The sequence below is a fragment of the Melospiza melodia genome, chromosome 26 (assembly GCF_035770615.1).
Source record: "Melospiza melodia melodia isolate bMelMel2 chromosome 26, bMelMel2.pri, whole genome shotgun sequence".
In the NCBI taxonomy this organism is placed as follows: domain Eukaryota; kingdom Metazoa; phylum Chordata; class Aves; order Passeriformes; family Passerellidae; genus Melospiza; species Melospiza melodia.
In genome coordinates, this window is record NC_086219.1 from 6,657,426 (window position 1) to 6,677,838 (window position 20,413).

The window sequence follows — 20,413 nt, forward strand, 5'->3', positions numbered from 1 at the left end:
GCAGCTCCCAGGGTGGGAGGGCTGTAGCCCTTGCATTTCCTGCAAGCCTCTGCATTTCCTGCAGCCCCAGCCTCTCACAGGGGGGCAGTGAAGATTCCCCCTCCCCAGCAGCTGGAGCAGGACATTCCCTGCACATTCCCTGCACATTCCCTGATGCCCCAGTGCCAGCAGCTCTCCCCTCCTGCCAGGGCACACCCAGGGATGGGAGAGCAGGGCCAGCCTGGCCTTGGCACCAGGGGCAAAGCTGGGCACAAAGAAAAGGAGGGTGAGACTGCCCTGGGCCAGCCTGAGCCAAGCTGGGAGGGCTGAGGGCTGGGATGGGGCTGGGATGGGAATGGGGATGGGAATGGGGATGGGGCTGGGATGGGAATGGGGATGGGATGGGATTGGATAAGGCTGGGATGGGGCTGGGGATGGAATGGGGATGGGATAAGGCTGAGATAAGGCTGGGGATGGGGCTGGGATGGGAACTGGCAATGGCATAAGGCTGAGATGGGGATGAAAATGGGGCTGGGATGGGAATGGGGCTGGGATGGGAACTGGGATAAGGCACTGGGGCTCGCTCCAGGCAGCTCCAGAGCTGCTCTCTCCAGAGCTGCCCTCTCCTGGCTCGAGGTTCCTGCCCAGCCCAGGGGCCTCAGGCTGGGGACAAAGCCCAGCCCAGGGGACAGAACCAGCCTGGCTGCCCTGCACACCCAGGGATTGGGGCTGCTGGGGACAGGGAGGGACACGGCTGGGGACAGGTGACAGGGACAGTCCCAGCTCCTGCTCAGCCCCTTGGAGAGGGAACTGCCCCAGGGATGGCAGACCAGGAGGAAAAGGCAGGAAAAGGGAGCCGGGTCCAGCTGTGCCTCTGCAACCACCCCTTAATTAATTAATGACCTAATTAAGCATACTCACACAGAACCACTGAGGTTGGACAAGACCTTTAAAGCCCCCAAACCCAACCAGTGCCACACTCACCCTCATGTCCCCAAGTGCCACCCGACCCAGGACACACAGGAGCTCGGAGCTTCACCATTGAACAACGCTTTGTTTTTTTTTTTTTTTCTTTTTTTCCTTTTTTAAAGACCTCTCAGGAGGGGAGGGGGGGTCGGGGTCAGTAGTGTGAGTGCTGTGGAGGGTGGCAGTGTCCCCAGGCTGTCCCCAGGCTGTCCCCAGGTCACTGCATGTAGGCGTAGCGCCAGTCCCCCAGCGGCACGTGCGTCTCCTTGATGGCCTGGGGGGACGTCCAGCGCAGCAGGTAATGGGGACCCCCGGGCTTGTCATTGGTGCCTGTGGGGACACACAGAGGGTGGTGACACCAGGGGGGTGGCAGGGACATGGAGGGACACGGGGGACGAGAGGACATGCGGTACAGGAGGGACACAAAGGATGGGGACACGGAAGGACATAGGGCACAGGAGGGACAAGGAGGGACAGGGAGGGACACAGAGGATGGGGACATGGGACACAAGAGGGACACAGAGGGACAGGAGGGACACAGGAGAGACAGAGAAGGACAGGAGGTCCAGGAGGGACATGGAGGGACTCAGAAGGATGGGGACATGGAGGGACATGGGGTACAGGAGGGACACAGAGGGACAAAAGGTGCAGGAGGGACAGGAGGGACACAGAGAACAAGGGGTACAGAGCACAGGAGGGATACAGAGAGATGGGAAGGACACAGAGGGACACAGGGACACGGGAGGGATGGGAGGGACACAGAGGGACACAGGGACATGGGAGGGACACCGACACAGAGGAGGGGGACATGGAGGATGGGAGGGACACAGGACACAAGGAACGGGAGGGTCACGGAGGGAAGGGAAGGACACAGAGCACAGGAGGGATGGAGAGAGATGGGAGGGACATGGAGGGATGGGAAGGACACGGGACAAGGGACACGGAGCACAGGAGGGATGTGGAGGGGTGGAAGGGACACGGGATAGGAGGGACATGGTGGGACACAAGGCATGGGAGGGACAGGCAGGGATGGGGACACGGAGGGATGCAGAGCAACAGAAGGGACACACAGGGATGTGGAGGAAAGGAAGGACATGGAAGGACACAGGGATGGGAGGGATATGGGACAGGATGGACAGGGAAGGACATGGAGGATGACAGGGACAGGACACAGAGGACAGAAGGGATATGGAGGGACAGGATGGACACAGAGGATGGGGACAAGGAAGGACATGGAGGGACAGGAGGGACATGGAGAGACAAGGAGGATGGGAGGAACAGGAGGGACACACAAGGATGGGGACAAGGAAGGACATGGAGGAACAGGAGGACAAGGGACACAGAGCACAGGAGGGACACAGGGGGGACACAGGGGGGCTGTCCAGCAGCGCTGGTGTCACCTGAGATGCGGGCACCCCCAAAGGGCTGCTGGGCCACCACGGCCCCCGTGGATTTGTCGTTGATGTAGACGTTGCCGGCGGCGTGGCGCAGCAGCCTCAGGGACTCCTCGATGGCAGCCCTGCCAGGGACAGGGACAGGCTGAGTGTCACACACATCTTTTTATGAAAAAGCCTTTCCTTAGGTTTTTCCTCCTGAGAAGCTGGAAGGCCTCAGGAACAAAAAGTAAACAATGGTTATCTGCTGCTGTGGAATGTAACAGGTGCATCTGGGATTGGTCTCGTGTGATTGTTTGTAATTAATGGCCAATCACTGTCAGCTGGCTCAGACTCTCTGAGCCACAAACCTTTGTTATCATTCTTCTTTTTCTATTCTTAGCCAGCCTTCTGCTGAATCCTTTCTTCTATTCTTTTAGTATAGTTTTAATGTAATATATATCATAAAATAATAAATCAAGCCTTCTGAAACATGGAGTCAGATCCTCGTCTCTCCCCTCACCCTCAAACCCCTGTGACACCGTCACACCTGAGCACAGCCCAGGGGCTGCAGAGCTACCAGACTGCACAAAGAGGGGCTTGGGTCCCCTCCAGAAGGGTTTGAGTCTCCTCAAGAGGAGTTTGTGTTCCCTCCACGGGGGTTTGTGCCCCCTCCAAAGGGGTTGGTGTCCCCTCCATCAGGGTTTGTGCCCCCTCCGGAGGGGTCTGGGTCCCCTCATGCTCAGTTCCTGCCCTCAGGGGTTTCACACACACACAGCCCCTGCATTTTCCCTCCTTTGAGGTTTTTTTACAGTTTCTTTCTCTGTTTACATTTCATGGGTTGTTCTCCCTCACTGTCCAGAGCAGCTGTGGCTGTCCCACCCCTGGCAGTGCCCCAGGCCAGGCTGGAGGGGCTTGGAGCTCCCTGGGACAGTGGGAGGTGGCCCTGGATCAGCTCTAAGGCCCCTCCAGCCCAGAATTCTGTGACAATTTTGGGTGATTCTCTCTGAGGTGACACCAGGGGTTCACCCCCACGTGCTCCAAATGTTCCTTTGGGATAATTCCTCACTGAAAAAAAAAAAAAAAAAAACTTATTTGGGCTAAGAAACCCCAAAAAAACTAACTAAGCTAAATTTCCAAACCATCCCTTTCCCTTCTTGCAGGAGGAGCAGAAGGAAAGGAAAGGAGTGAAGGAAAGGAGTGAAGGAAAGGAGTGAAGGAAAGGAGTGAAGGAAAGGAGAGGAGAGGAAAGTGAAGGAAAGTGAAGGAAAGGAAAGGAAAGGAAAGGAAAGGAAAGGAAAGGAAAGGAAAGGAAAGGAAAGGAAAGGAAAGGAAAGGAAAGGAAAGGAAAGGAAAGGAAAGGAAAGGAAAGGAAAGGAAAGGAAAGGAAAGGAAAGGAAAGGAAAGGAAAGGAAAGGAAAGGAAAGGAAAGGAAAGGAAAGGAGTGAAGGAAAAGGAGAGAGGGAAAGGAAAAGGAAAAGGGAAGGAAAAGGAAAAAGGGAAGGAAGGGAAAGGAGAAGGAAAAGGAAAGAATGGAAGGAAAAGGAGACAAGGAAGGAAGGAAAAGGAGAAGGAAGGAAAAGAGAGAGGGGCAAAGGAAAAGGGGGAAGGAAAAGCAGGGAGGAAAAGGAAAGAAGGGAAAGAAAATGAGAGAAGGGGAGGGATGGAAAAGGAGAAAAGGAAGGAATGAAGGGAAGGAAAATGAAGGGAAGGAAAAGAAGGAAGGAAGGAAGGAAAGGAAGGAAGGAAGGAAGGAAGGAAGGAAGGAAGGAAGGAAGGAAGGAAGGAAGGAAGGAAGGAAGGAAGGAAGGAAGGAAGGAAGGAAGGAAGGAAGGAAGGAAGGAAGGAAGGAAGGAAGGAAGGAAGGAAGGAAGGAAGGAAGGAAGGAAGGAAGGAAGGAAGGAAGGAAGGAAGGAAGGAAGGAAGATTGATATGATATGATATAGGAAGATAAGAAGGAAGATCCGTGGCTCAATGCAGATGGGTAAAGCACCCCCAGCCGCTTTTTGGGGGAATTTTCGGCAGTTTTGGGACTCACTTATCCTGAGCAAAGATCGCCCCCGTGAGGCCGTAGGGGGTGGAGCTGTCGATGAGCTCCAGCACCTCCCGGTACTGATACTCGGGGTACACGAACACCGTCAGGATGGGCCCGAAGATCTCCTGGGGAGGCAGGAAACGCCACAAAACGTCAGCACTGACCCCAAAAACCCCATACACACTGTCAGGGTTGGCCTGAAAATCTCCTGGGAATGCAGAAAGTACCAAAAACCATCAGGATTGGCCCCAAAAATCCCATTAAAAACATCAGGATTGGCCCCAAAATAAAATCCCATAAAAAACATCAGGATTGGCCCCAAAATCTCCTGGGAATGCAGAAAGTACCAAAACCCGTCAGGATTGGCCCCAAAAATCCCATAAAACCCTCTGGATTGGCCCCAAAAAACCCATACACACTGTCAGGATCAGCCCCAAACCTACACACCCTGTCAGGATCAGCCTGAAAATCTCCTGGGAATGCAGGAAACACCACAAACTGTCAGGATTGGCCCCAAAAACCCCATAAAAAACATCAGGATTGGTCCCAAAATCTCTTGGAGGCCGAAAAACCCATATAAACCATCAGGACTGGCCCCAAAAATCCACACATCCCATAAGGATTGGCCCAAAATTTCCTGGGAGTTCAGAAAATCCCACAAATTGTCAGGATCGGCCCCAAAATCTCCTGGAGCCCAAAGGATGACACAAACCAGCAGGATCAACCCCAAAAAACCCCACACACACTGTCAGGATCAGCCCCAAATCTACACACCCTGTCAGGATTGGCCTGAAAATCTCCTGGGAATGCAGAAAGTACCAAAAACTGTCAGGATTGACCCCAAAAAACCCACTCACACTGTCAGGATTGGTCCCAAAATCTCCTGGAGCCAGAAAATGCCACAAACCATCAGGATCAGCCTCAAAAACCCCACACACACCCTGTCAGGATTGGACCCAAAAATCCTACACAAGCCATCAGGATTGGCCCCAAAAACCCACACACCTCATAAGGAGGGCTCAAAAATATTTCCTGGGTTTCCAGAAAACACCATGAACCATCAGGATCAGCCCAAAAAAACCAAAACACCCCATGAGGATCAACCAACCCCAAAATCTCAGCCCAAAGTCTGGGATCAGCCCCAGGAAGGAGCAGGAGCTGCCCCACCCCAAAGAGCCCGACCCCAATGCAGGAACCCATTCTTGGGGAGCCCCCCCAGAGCAGGGATTGGGGCTGGGGATCCCACAGGGATTTGGGATGGGATCCCCCACACCTCCCTCATTTGGGGTCCCACAGGGATTTGGGGTGGGATCCCACACCTCCCTCATTTGGGGTCCCACAGGGATTTGGGGGTGGGATCCCCACGTCTCATGTGATGAGATCTGGGATTTGGGATGGGGTCCCAGGATGCCCCACAGGGGATTTGGGATGGGGATCCCCCCTCACCTCTCTCATGATGGGGTCCTGGGGGTCCTCACAGGGATTTGGGATGTGATCCTGCAGGGATTTGGGATGGGGATCCCCCCTCACCTCTCTCATGATGGGGTCCTGGGGGTCCCACAAGGATTTGGGATGGGGTCCCTGCAGGGATTTGGGATGGGGTCCTGGGGCTCCCACAGAAACTTGGAATTGGGATCCCCCACACCTCTCTCATGATGGGGTCCTGGGGGTCCTCACAGGGATTTGAGATGGGGTCCCACAGGACTTGGGATGAGGTCCAGGGGTCCTCACAGGGATTTAGGATGGGGTCCCAGGGGTCCCACAGGGACTTGGGATGAGGTCCCAGGTTTCTCCACAGGGATTTAGGATGGGGTCCCAGGGGGTCCCACAGGGATTTAGGATGGGGTCCCAGGTTTCTCCACAGGGATTTAGGATGGGGTCCCAGGTTTCCCCACAGGGATTTACCTCTCTCATGATGGGGTCCCAGGGATCCCTGCAGGGATTTGGATGTTGTCCCACCCAGGATGGGGTCCCCCTCACCTCTCTCATGATGGGGGTCCTGGGGGTCCCACAAGGATTTGGGATGGGGTCCCACAGGGATTTGGGTGGGGATCCCCTACACCTCTCTCATGATGGGGTCCCGAGGGATTCCTATAAGGATTTGGGATGGGGTCCCTGCAGGGATCTGGGGTGGGGTCCCAGGTTTCTCACAGGGATTTAGGATGGGGTCCCAGGGGTCCCACAGGATTTGGGATGGGGTCCCACAGGGATTTGGGATGGGTTAGGGTCAGGTGCCCACCTCTCTCACAATGGGGTCCCAGGGGGGATTTGGGGTGGGTCCCCCTCACCTTTCTCATGATGGGGTCCCTGCAGGGATTTGGGATGGGATCCCAGGTTTCCCCACAGGGATCTGGGACAGGGATCCCCCTCACCTCTCTCATGGTGGGGTCCTGGGGGTCCCACAGGGATTTGGGACGGGGTTAGGGTCAGGGTCAGGTGCCCACCTCTCTCATGATGGGGTCCCTGCAGGGATTTGGGGGTGGGGTCCCAGGTTTCCCCACAGGGATTGGGATGTGGTTGGTGTTAGGGTCATGGTTAGGCCCCACCTCTCTCATGATGGGGTCCTGGGGGTCCCTGCAGGGATTTGGGATGGGGTCCAGGGGGATTTGGGATGGGGTTAGGGTTAGGTCCCACCTCTCCCATGATGGAGTCCCGGGGGTCCCTGCAGGGATTTGGGGTGGGTCCCCCTCACCTCTCTCATGATGGGGGTCCCAGGGGGATTTGGGGTGGGGTCCCAGGTTTCCCCACAGGGATTGGGATGTGGTTGGTGTTAGGGTCATGGTTAGGCCCCACCTCTCTCATTATGGGGTCCTGGGGGGTCCCACAGAGATCTGAGGTGAGGTTAGGGGTTGGGGTCAGTTGCCCACCTCTCTCATGATGGGGTCCCAGGTTTCCCCACAGGGATTTGGGACAGGGATCCCCCTCACCTCTCTCACGATGGGGTCCCGGGGGTCCCTGCAGGGATTTGAGGTGGGCTCCCAGGTTTCCCCACAGGGATTTGGGGTGGGTCCCCTCACCTCTCTCATGATGGGGTCCCGGGGGTCCCTGCTCTCCACGATGCAGGGCTCCACGTAGAAGCCCACGCTGTCGTCGCAGCCGCCGCCCGCCAGCACCGTCAGGTTGGGGAGCTGTGGGCGTGCTGGAGCCAGCTCTTGATCCTGGCAAAGGGACTAGGGACAGACAGGACAGGGTTGGGGGGCTTAAAAGGGGGGTTTGGGGGCTTAAAAGGGGGATTTGGGGTCTGCAAGGGGGGTTTGGGGGCTTGAAATGAGGGTTTGGGGGTTTAAAAGGGAGGTCTGGGGTTTGGGAGGTGGGTCTGGGGGTGTAAAAGGGGGGGTTCGGGCTCTGCAAGGGGGGGTTTTGGGGGTTTTAAAGGGGGGTCTGGGATTGTAAAAGGGGGATTTAGGGGTTGTAAAGGGGAGTCTTGGGTCTGCAACGGGGGTTTGGGGGTTTAAAGGGGGTTTGGGGTCTGCAAGGGGGGGGGGGCTGGAGGTTTTAAAGGGGGTTTGGGGGTCTGGAAGAGGGGCCTTGGGGTTTAGAAGGGTGGGTTTGGGGTCTGTAAGGGGGGGCTGGGGGATTAAAAGGGGAGTCTGGGGGTTTTAAAGGGGGGTTTGGGGTCTGGAAGAGGGGTTGGTGTCATGCAGGGCAGTTTTAGGATATAAAAGGGAGTTTGGGGTCTGGAAGGGGGTTTGGGTTAGGAACAACAGGAAATGAGGGGTTTGGGGGTCTGGGGGTTTAAAAGGGGGGTTTGGGACCTTAAAAGGGAGGTTTGGGGTCTGGGGGCTAATAACAGGGGTTTTGGGGGTTTTAAAGGGGGTTTGGGGTCTGCAAGGGGGGGGCTGGAGGTTTTAAAGGGGGTTTGGGGGTCTGGAAGAGGGGTCTTGGGGTTTAGAAGGGGGATTTGGGGTCTGCAAGTGGGGGGTCTGGGAGCTTAAAAGGGGGGTTGGGGGATTAAAAGGGGAGTTTGGGGGTTTTAAAGGGGGGGTTTGGGTCTGGAAGGGGCATCTGGGGGTTTTAAAAGGGTGGTTTGGGGGTCTGGAAGTGGGGTTTGGGTCTGCAAGGCGGTTTTAGGGTTTTAAAGGGGGTTTGGGGTCTGGGTTGGGACTGACAGGAAATGAGGGGGTTTGGGGGTCTGCAAGGAGGTTTGGGGGTTTTAAAAGGGAGTTTGGGGATCTGGAAGGGGGGGTTTGGGGGTCTGGAAGACAGGATGACAGGAAAAGAGTGGGTTTTGAGGTTGGGAAGGTGGTTTGGGGGGCTGAAAGGGTCTTTGTGGGTCTGGAAGGGGGTCTGGGTAAGGAATTACAGGTAAAGAACGTATTTTGGGGGTCTGGGAGGGGGTTTAGGGATTTAAAAGGGGTGTTTTGGGGTCTGTCAGGGGGTCTGGGTCACTCCTCTCAGTGCCCACCTGGCTCGGAGGAGGAGCAGGAGCAGGGAATGCACACAAAACCCTCAGACAATTTCTGGGGAAACTCCCAGAATTTTCACCAGCAGGGCACACAACACTCAGCCACAGGGCAGCTCCAGCTGATCCCTGTCCTCATCTGTGCAGCAAACCCCACCTGGGGCTGCTCTGGCTCACCCTGATCCCCATTTCTGCAGCAAACCCCACCTGGGGCTGCTCTGGGCTCACCTGATCCCCATTTTCTGCAGCAAACCCCCACCTGGGGCTGCTCACGCCCTGATCCCTGTCCCTACTTTTGCCCCCACCTGGAGCTGCTTTGGGCTCACCTTGATCCCCATCCCCACCTGTGCAGCAATCCCACCTGGGGCTGCTCTGGGCTCACCCTGTCCCCACTTCTGCCCCCAAGCTGGGGCTGCTCTGGGCTCACCCCTGTCCCCCATTTCTGGACCAAACCCCACCTGGGGGCTGTTCTGGGCTCACCTTGATCCCCATTTCTGCAGCAAACCCCACCTGGGGCTGCTCTGGGCTCATCCTGTCCCCATTTCTGGACCAAACCACCACCTGGGCTGCTCTGGGCTCATCCTGTCCCCATTTCTGGACCAAACCCCACCTGGGGCTGCTCTGAGCTCACCTTGTCATCGATCACGGCGGCCGAGAGAAAGTGCCAAAGTCCTGGGTGGGCTGTAGGAGGCAGAAAGGAGGGGATGAGAGCTCACCCCAGCACCCAGAGCTCTCTCAGCACCAGGGCCAGGCAGAGAGGAGGGGATGAGAGCTCACCCAGCACTCCCAGAGCACCAGGAGCAGGCAGAGGAAAGGGATGAGAGCTCACCCAGCACCCCCAGAGCACCAGGAGCAGGCAGAAAGGAGGAAAGGGGATGAGAGCTCACCCTGCACCCCAGAGCAAAAGAAGCAGGCAGAGGAAAGGAGGAGGAAAGGGATGAGAGCTCACCCAGCACCCCAGCGCTCCCTCAGCTCCCCAAACCCGTCCCGGGAGCTCGGGCAGAGCCGGCCCAGCCCTCCCCTAGGAGCGGCTACAAGTTAATTTCTAATCAGGGCCCAGGAGCTGCGGGGCGGAGGGGGGGATGAAAAGCCGGCTTCAATGGGAATTAGCAGCCGGTCCCCGCAGCCCCTAATCCCATCAGGCTCCCGCTGAGCCGCAAAGCCCTTCAGCAGCCCGGGCAGCTCGGCCTCACATCTCCCACTTTGATCTTGCCGTGCTCCTCCAGCAGCTTCTCTTTGATGTGGGGCCACAGCGAGGCGGGCGCGTAGAGCCCGCGAGCAGGCGGAGCACTTCTGCCCGCCGTACTCGAAGGCCGAGCGCAGCGTGCCGTTCACGGCGCTGCCCACGTCGGCCGAGCGGTGCAGCACGTGGAAGTTCTTCCCGCCGCACTCCTGAGGGACGGAGACGGAAACGGGAGGAGCTGCCGGGGCGGGGCACAGCCCGCAACGGGGCTGGGGGGCTGCGCCCGCCCCGGGGGGGGACGGGGGAACCGATGGCTACATAGGTGTTGGTATGTAATTAAATATGAATAAAGGACGTAAATGTTAATATAAATGTAAATAATGTAAACGTGACTATAAATATACTATAATATAATAGGGACTGATGTGTATATATGTTTATATCTAATGGTATCTGTAAATAATTATAAATAAATAATGAATATATAAATAAATAATAAATAAATATGTTTATATATATTATATATAAACATATAATTATGTTATATTATATATTCTATATATTGTAGTCATTAAATATTATATTATATTATATTATATTATATTATATTATATTATATTATATTATATTATATTTATATATTATTATATTATATTATATTATATTATATTGTATTATATTTATTACATATTAATTAATATATATTATTATATTATATATTATGTAATTAGAGGGTAACGGGTGTCTATACATATGTTTTATATCTAATGCTATCTATAAATATATAAATAAATAATGACGTCTAGATGCAATATAATATTATATATAAACATATAATTATGTTTATATTCTATTCTATATATTGTAGCTATTATTATTATATTATATTATATTATATTATATTATATTATATTATATTATATTATATTATATTATATTATATTATATTATATTATATTATACATATTAATTATATATATAATATATTATATATTATGTAATTAGAGGGTAACGGGTGTCCTATACAATATGTTTATATCTAATGCTATCTATAAATATATAAATAAATAATGACGTCTAGATGCAATATAATATTATATATAAAACATATAATTATGTTTATATTATATTCTATATATTGTAGCCATTATATTATATTATATTATATTATATTATATTATATTATATTATATTATATTATATTATATTATATTATATTATATTATATATATTATATTAATAATATATATAATATATTATATATTATGTAATATTAGAGGGTAACGGGTGTCTATACATATGTTTATATCTAATGCTATCTATAAATATATAAATAAATAATGACGTCTAGATGCAATATAATATTGTATATAAACATATAATTATGTTTATATTCTATTCTATATATTGTAAGTCATTATATTATATTATATTATATTATATTATATTATATTATATTATATTATATTTATATTATATTATATTATATTATATTATATTATATTATATATTATATTATATTATATTATACATATTAATTATATATATAATATATTATATATTATGTAATTAGAGGGTAACGGGTGTCTATACATATGTTTATATCTAATGCTATCTATAAATATATAAATAATGACGTCTATATACAATATCATATTATATATAAACATATAATTATGTTTATATTATATTCTATATATTGTAGTAATTATATTATATTATATTATATTATATTATATTATATTATATTATATTATATTATATTATATTATATTATATTATATTATATTATACATATTAATTATATATATAATATATTTATATATTATGTAATTAGAGGGTAACGGGTGTCTATACATATGTTTATATCTAATGCTTATCTATAAATATATAAATAAATAATGACGTCTAGATGCAATATAATATTATATATAAATATAATTATGTTTATATTCTATTCTATATATTGTAGCCATTATATTTATATTATATTATATATATTATATTATATTATATTATATTATATTATATTATATTATATTATATTATATATATTTATATTATATTATATTATATTATATTATATTATATTATATTATATTATATTATATTATATTTATTATATTATATTATATTTAGTATATATATTATATTAATAATATACATAATATATTATATATTATGTAATTAGAGGGTAACGGGTGTCTATACATATGTTTATATCTAATGCTATCTATAAATATATAAATAAATAATGACGTCTAGATGCAATATAATATTATATATAAACATATAATTATGTTTATATTCTATTCTATATATTGTAGCCATTATATTATATTATATTATATTATGTTATGTTATGTTATGTTATGTTATGTTATGTTATGTTATGTTATGTTATGTTATATTATGTTATATTATATTATATTATATTATATTATATTATATATATTATATATATTATATTAATAATATATATAATATATTATATATTATGTAATTAGAGGGTAACGGGTGTCTATACATATGTTTATATCTAATGCTATCTATAAATATATAAATAAATAATGACGTCTAGATACAATATAATATTATATATAAACATAATTATGTTTATATTATATTCTATATATTGTAGCCATTATATTATATTATATTATATTATATTATATTATATTAATTTAGTATATATTAATTATATATATAATATATTATATATTATATAATTAGAGGGTAACGGGTGTCTATATATATGTTTATATCTAATGCTATCTATAAATATATAAATATATAATGATGTCTATATACAATATATTATCTATAAACATATAACGATGTATATATTATATATAATATATTATATATTATATAATTAGAGGGAAACTAATGTCTATATATGTTTATATTTAATTAAATATAAATACGAATATAATATAATAGGAACTGATCTATATATATGTTTATATTATTATATATAAATATAAATATGTTATTATAACATAACCAATGTCTATATATGTTTATATATAATTAAATAAAAATCAAGAATACAAATACAAATCTAAATACAAATATAAATATGTTATTAAAATATAACATAACAGATGTCTATATATGTTTATATCTAATGCTATCTATAAATATATAAATATATAATGATGTCTATTTACAATATAATATTCTATATAAGCATATAATGATGTGTATATTATATATTACATAATTAGAGGGAAATGGATGTCTATATAGGTTTATATATAATTAAACATAAATACTAATATAATATAATAGGAACTGATGTATATATATGTTTATATAATTATATAGAAATAGAAATATGAGTATGTTATTATAACATAATGGATGTCTCTATATATGTTTATATCTAATGCTGTCTATAAATACATAAATATATCATGATGTCTATATACAATATAATATTATATATAAATATATGTAATGATGTTTATATTCTATATTCTATCTTATTAGAGGGGAACTGATGTCTATATATGTTTATATATAATTAAATAAAAATACATATAATATAATATAATATAAATATAATATAATATAATATAATATAATATAATATAATATAATATAATATAATATAATATAATATAAATATAATTAATAATATATAATAACATATAATATAATATATTTTTTATATCTATGTCTATATCTATATTTAGAGGTGAACTGATGTCTACATATGTTTATTTATATAAACATATAATTATGTTTATATATAATATAATACTTATTATATATGTAAAATATATATAATTAGAAGGGAAACTGATACCTATATGTTTTTATATAATGATATATATAAATATATATATATATACAATGATGTTTATATATTATATAATAAAATATATTCTATATTAAATATATTTTATATGTTTCATGTATTTGTGACCCTGCAGTTGTTTAGTGTGTAACTCCAAACCCACAACACGCAGTGCCAGCTGCTGTTCTCCCCGTTTGGGGCAGACACAGCAATTCCTCTCCAGGCCTGGCACTCAAGGAGCCCTCACTGCCTCAGGCCCCCAGAGATTCAACAAAAGGGAGCCAGGGGAGCAAACTTGGGGTGAATGACTTCATTAGCTGAAGCTGTAATTGGAGGATTAACCCCAATATGCAAATGGACAAAAGTTATCCCCCAAAAAAAGGGATACTCCAATGGGAAACCCTCCAAAAATGTGAAAACCTGTGAGCCGTGGTCCATTTTCGGGTACAGCCCTGCCTGGGATGTACCTGAGGGCCCTTCAATAAATAAATCCACCTGCTTTTAATTCCCTTCACTTGGTCTGGCTCTGTTTTTAGGCAGCCCCAAAAGGCATCAGGACAGGGAGAGCTGTGACCACAGGGACACAACCCTGGAGCAGGCGAATAAAACCCATGGAAAAGGGAACAAAGGGACCAACCTCAGTTCCCAAAGGGACCAACCCCAATTCCCAAACTTTGGCACCCCAAACACTGGGGTCCAACCACCACCTCCCCACCCTAAAATCCCACCCCCACAGCTCTGAATGTCCAGGGATTTCCTGCACCCCCTTGCCCTCAGGGATGGGAACGCTGCCCTCTTCCTCCCAGGCACAGGAGAGGGGCAGCATTTGAATCCTGGGGGCAGATTTGGGTGCCCCAAAAGAATATAAATCTATTAGAGAGCATCCAAAGGAGGGCTGCAAAGGTAGTGAAAGCTCTAGAGGGAAAGCTGATGAGGAGTGAAAGGTTTAGAGGGAATCTGGATGAGGAGTGAAAGGTCTGAAGGAGAATCTGGATGAGGAGAGGCTGAGGTCACCTGGATTGTTCAGCCTGCAAAGGAGGAGACTGAAGGAGACCTCACTGCAGCTTCCCCATGAGGACAAGGGGAGGGCCAGGCACTGACATTGATCCCCTCTCTGGTGACCCAAGGGAATGGCCTGGAGCTGTACCAGGGGAGGTTTGGGTTGGATTTTAAAGGTTTTTCACCCAGAGGATGGCTGGGGGCTCCCAGGGGATGGGCACAGCGCGGAGCCTGGCAGAGCTCAGGAAGGGTTTGGAGCTGCTCCCAGGCACAGGGTGGGTTCTTGGCACTGGCCTGGACAGAGACAGGACTTTGCTGATCCTTGTGGGTCCCTTCCAAAATATTCTGTGATTCTATGAAGCAAAGAAACACAAAAATAAAAAATGGGGCAGGGGGGCTGGTACCTCCAGCCAGGCGCGGGAAGTTGCGGTAGCGCTCCAGGTTCTCTGACACCTGCTTCCAGAGCCGCCGGAATGTTCTGGAACACAGCAAGAGGCTGCTCAGGGCTCTGCTGCACACAGGGTGATGGGAAACCCTCTAAAACAAATGGGAAAACCCACCCCAAAAAAAAAAAAAAAAAAAAAAAGGGATGCCCTGATGGGAAATCTCCTGAAAAAAAGGGATGGGAAATCTCCTGAAAAAAGGGATGGGAAATTCCCCAAAAAAAGGGATGGGAAATTCTCCGAAAAAAAGGGATGGGAAATTCCCCAAAAAAAGGGATGGAAAATTCCCTGAAAAAAAGGGATGGGAAATTCCCCGAAAAAAGGGATGGAAAATTCCCCGAAAAAGAGGGATGGAAATTCCCCGAAAAGAGGGATGGGAAATTCCCCGAAAAGAGGGATGGGAAATTCCCAAAAAAAGGGATGGGAAATACCTCGAAAAAAAGGGATGGGAAATTCCCCCAAAAAAGGGATGGCCCGATGGGAAAGCCCACGAGAAAAAGGGATTCCCTAATGGGAAACCCCCTAATAAAAGGGATCCCCTGATGAGAAAGCCCCCCAATAAAGGGATGCCCTGATGGGAAACTCCACAAAAAAGAGGGATGGGAAGCCCCCCAAAAAGAAGGGTGCCCTGATGGAAAATCACCCAAAAAAAGGGATGCTCTGATGGGAAACTCCATAAAAAAGAAGGATGGGACCCCCACCCACTCTAAAAAAAGGATGCCTCGATGGGAAATCACCCAAAAAAGGGATGCCCTAATGGAAACCCTCCAAAAAAACGGATGCCCTAATGGGAAATCACCCAAAAAAGGGATGCCTCGATGGGAAATCACCCAAAAAAGGGATGCCCTGATGGGGAAACCATCCAAAAGAAGTGAAGCCCTAATAGGAAACCCCCTAATAAAAGGGATGCCTTAATGGGAAACCCTCCAAAGAAACGGATGGCCCGACATTGAACACCCTAAAAAAAGGGATGCTGCGATGGAAAAATCACCCAAAAAAGGGATGCCCTCATGGGGAAACTCCCTAAAAAAGAAGGCTGGGGGAATGTTAAATCACCCAAAAAAGGGATGCCCTCATGGGAAACTCCCTAAAAAAGAAGGCTGGGGAATGTCCCCCCAACACCCCCCAAAAAAAGGGATGCCCTGATGGGAAACCCTCCAAAAAGGGATGCTCTGATGGGAAACTCCACAAAAAAGAAGGATGGAACCCCCACCCACTCTAAAAAAAGGGATGCCTCGATGGGAAATCACCCAAAAAAGGGATGCCCTAATGGGAAACCCTCCAAAAACACGGATGGCCCGACGTTGAACACCCTAAAAAAAGGGATTCTGTGATGGAAAATCACCCAAAAAAGGGATGCCCTCATGGAAACCCCCCCTGCACAGGGCAGTGGGACTGGAGCACAGTATCACACAAAGGCTGCACACAGCAGCTCCACAGCTTTAAAAATGAGCTGTTGCAGGGAAGGGCACGCAGAGAGCATCCAGAAGTTTCTGTTCCTCCCCTCTCCCCCCTTCCCTCCAGGCCTCACTGTGACAAACCCCTGGGCTGGAAAACAATCAAAATGGAAATGGGCTCGCAGCAGGAGGCTCAGCCACAACACAGCAGAGCTGTGAGCTGTGAGCCCCCACCTGGGCAGCCCCTGCTCACCCGGCCTGGGGAGGGGTCCCGGGCTCTGACAGCCCCTGCAGGGACCCCCAGCTCCTCTGAGAGCCCATGGGACACAGCAGGGCCCAGGGAGCAAAGCCAGCTCGGGGGAAACCCAGCTGGGGGCAAATCAAACATAACTGGGGTACAAACCAAACCCACCTGGGGCACAAATCAAACATAACTGGGGTACAAACCCACCAAGGGGCGCAAACCAAACCCACCTGGGGTACAAAACCCACCAAGGGGCAAACCAAACCCAGCTGGGGCACAAATCAAACATAACTGGGGTACAAACCCACCTGGGGGCAAATCAAACATAACTGGGGTACAAAACCCACCTGGGATGCAAACCAAACCCACCAAGGGGCAAACCAAACCTACCTGGGGGCAAATCAAATCCACCTGGGGGAAAAACCAAACCCACCTGGGGGGAAATCAAATCTAATGGGGGTACAAAATCCACCTGGGGCACAAACCAAACCTACCTGGGGGGAAACCAAACTCAACTGGGGTACAAAACCCAGCTGTGATGCAAACCCATCCAGGGGGCAAACCAAACCCCACCTGGGGTACAAAACCCACCCTGGGAGCAAAACAAAGCCATCTGGGGGGAAAACCAAACCCCACTGGGGTACAAAACCCACCCTGGGAGCACACCAAACCCACCCGGGGTGCAAACCCACCCACAGCACCCCCGGGAGTGTCACTGCCCCTCTGGCTGTCCCCGTGCCCCAAGCTCAGCCCCAGAGCTAAAACCACTCCTCCCCCAGCACCAAAACCCTGCTCAGCCCCTTTTTGTCACGACTTTGAACCTCCTGTTTGGATGTAACCGTGCAACCACGTCCTGCCAGCTGCTGCAGCCCTGCCCAGGGCCAGGAGGAGCCCCCAGCCCCTCCCTGTCCCTAGATCCAAGAGGAGCCCCCAGCCTCTCCCTGTCCCCAATGTCCCCATTGGAGCCCCCAGCCCCTCCCTGCCCTGTCCCCAATGGAGCCCCCAAGCCTCTCCCTGTCCCCTCCTGTCCCCAGTTCTCAGAGGAGCCCCCAGCCCCTCCCTGTCCCCAATGTCCCCAATGGAGCCCCCATCCCCATTGTAGCCCCCAGTCCCCCCCTGTCCCCAGCTCACATTGTAGCCCCCAGTCCCTCCCTGTTCCCCCTCTGTCCCCAGTTCTCAGAGGAGCCCCCACTGGAGCCCCCAGCCCCTCCCTGTCCCCAGTGTCCCCATTGTAGCCCCCAGCCCCTCCCTGCCCTGCCCCCAATGGAGCCCCCATCCCCATTGTAGCCCCCAGTCCCCCCCTGTCCCCAGCTCACGTTGTAGCCCCCAGCCCCTCCCTGTCCCCATTGGACCCCCCCAGCCCCTCCCTGTTCCCCCTCTGTCCCCATTGGAGCCCCCAGCTCCTCCCTGTCCCCACCAGTTCCCAGTGGAGCCCCCAGCCCCTCTTTGCCCTGCCCCTGTCCCCAGTGGAGTCCCCAGCCCCTCCCTCCTGTCCCCAGTTCCCATTGGAGTCCCCAGCCTCTCCCTGTCCCCAGTGTCCCCATTGGAGCCCCCAGCCCCTCCCTGCCCTGCCCCCAGTGGAGCCCCCATCCCCATTGTAGCCCCCAGCCCCTCCCTGTCCCCGTGTCCCCCCCCAGCCCCTCCCTGCCCTGCCCCTGTCCCCAATGGAGTCCCCAGCCCCTCCCTCCTGTCCCCAGTTCCCATTGGAGCCCCCAGCCCCTCCCTGTCCCCACTGGCACCCCCAGCTCCTCCCTGTCCCCCCCTGTCCCCAATGTCCCCAGTTCCCATTGGCACCCCCAGCTCCTCCCTGTCCCCCCCTGTCCCCTCCTGTCCCCAGTTCCCATTGGAGCCCCCAGCTCCTCCCTGTCCCCATTGGCACCCCCAGCTCCTCCCTGTCCCCCCCTGTCCCCAGTGTCCCCAGCTCCCATTGGAGCCCCCAGCCTCTCCCCGTCCCTGCCCTCCCCCTGACCCGCTAGCCCTTCCCTGTGTCCCCCTGTCCCCGTGTCCCCCCCAGCCCCTCCCTGTGCCCCTGTCCCCAACCTACGGCACGCTGCCGGTGAAGTTGAGGCCGCAGAAGTGCTCGGAGCTGGTGACGGTGTCCCCAAACTCGGGCCCGTCCGAGGGCACGAACTGCACCACGTTGGGCGGCAGCCCCGCCTCCAGCAGGATCTTGTACACGGCGTAGCTGGAGAGCATGGCCGTGTCACTGGGCTTCCAGAGCACCACGTTACCCTGGGGACACACAGAGCAGGGCCATGTCACTGTGTCACTGTGTCACTGGGCTTCCAGAGCACCACGTTACCCTGGGGACACACAGAGCAGGGCCGTGTCACTGTGTCACTGGGCTTCCAGAGCACCACGTTACCCTGGGGACACACAGAGCATGGCTGTGTCACTGTGTCACTGTGTCACTGGGCTTCCAGAGCACCACGTTACCCTGGGGACACACAGAGCAGGGCTGTGTCACTGTGTCACTGGGCTTCCAGAGCACCACGTTCCCCTAGGGACACACAGAACACCCCAGCTGTGTCACTGGGGACACAACACCTCACAGGGCCACATCACTGTGTCACTGGGCTTCCAGAGCACCACGTTACCCTGGGGACACACAGAATTCTGAACAGGGCCACGTCACTGGGGACACACAGCAAACACCTCACAGGGGCCATGTCACTGTGTCACTGGGCTTCCAGAGCACCACGTTCCCCTAGGGACACACACAACACCTCACAGGGCCGTGTCACTGGGGACACAACACCTCACAGGGCCATGACACTGTGTCACTGTGCTTCCAGAGCACCACGTTACCCTGGGGACACACAGCACCTCAGCAGGGACATCAGAACTCCCTGGAAGCTGTCCCAGAGCGGTGGCACCTCGGGGACACACAGCCTTTATGTCTTTCCTGTGCTCCCTATTATCCCATATATTCTCCACACACACACACACGTGTGGCTCTGTAGGATTAGTGATTGCACTTCCCAGTATTTTTCCATGGCCTTTCCTGAGGCAGAAAGACAAAAATCCCCAAACTCAAAGCCCCAGGGGTACAAGGCCCCAGAGCTGTCCTGGTTCTTTCAGGGAACCAAAGGTGAGAACAACTCCTGGGATATTTCATGGACACCCAGCCTTTATTTCTTTTCTGTGTTCCCCTATTATTCTCCAACACTCATGTGTGGCTCTGTAGGATTAGTGACTACATTTCCCAATACTTTTCCATGGCCTTTCCCAAGGCAGAAAGACAAAAATCCCAAAGCCCCAGAGGTACAAGGCCCCAGTGCTGTCCTGGTTCTTCCAGGGAACCAAAGGTGAGAACAACTCCTGGGATATTTCATGGACACCCAGCCTTTATGGTTCCCTATTATTGGTTTATATGGTACATCCCATTTTTGGGATATTATTGGTTTACATGGTATATCCCATATTATTCCTGGTTCCCTATTATTCCATATATTCTCCACACATATCTAGCCCATTGGATTAGTGACTGCACTTCCCAGTATTTTTCCATGGCCTTTCCTGAGGCAGAAAGACAAAAATCCCAAAACTCAAAGCCCCAGGGGTACAAGGCCCCAGAGCTGTCCTGG

At 48.8% G+C, this 20,413-nt stretch overlaps 1 protein-coding gene across 1 annotated transcript in view; it reads right to left on the reverse strand.

The window, feature by feature from the left end:
* Positions 1-910: 910 nt before the first annotated feature.
* The window catches only part of ALDH4A1 (aldehyde dehydrogenase 4 family member A1), a 30,817-nt gene continuing 11,314 nt past the window's right edge, over positions 911-20,413 (reverse strand). The window contains 10 exon segments of the mRNA XM_063176716.1: positions 911-1,275; positions 2,346-2,464; positions 4,357-4,478; positions 7,371-7,474; positions 7,477-7,523; positions 9,408-9,436; positions 9,949-10,026; positions 10,028-10,215; positions 14,772-15,220; positions 18,871-19,058. Coding sequence (XP_063032786.1) covers positions 1,163-1,275; positions 2,346-2,464; positions 4,357-4,478; positions 7,371-7,474; positions 7,477-7,523; positions 9,408-9,436; positions 9,949-10,026; positions 10,028-10,215; positions 14,772-15,220; positions 18,871-19,058 — 1,437 coding nt within the window. The 3' untranslated portion in view covers positions 911-1,162.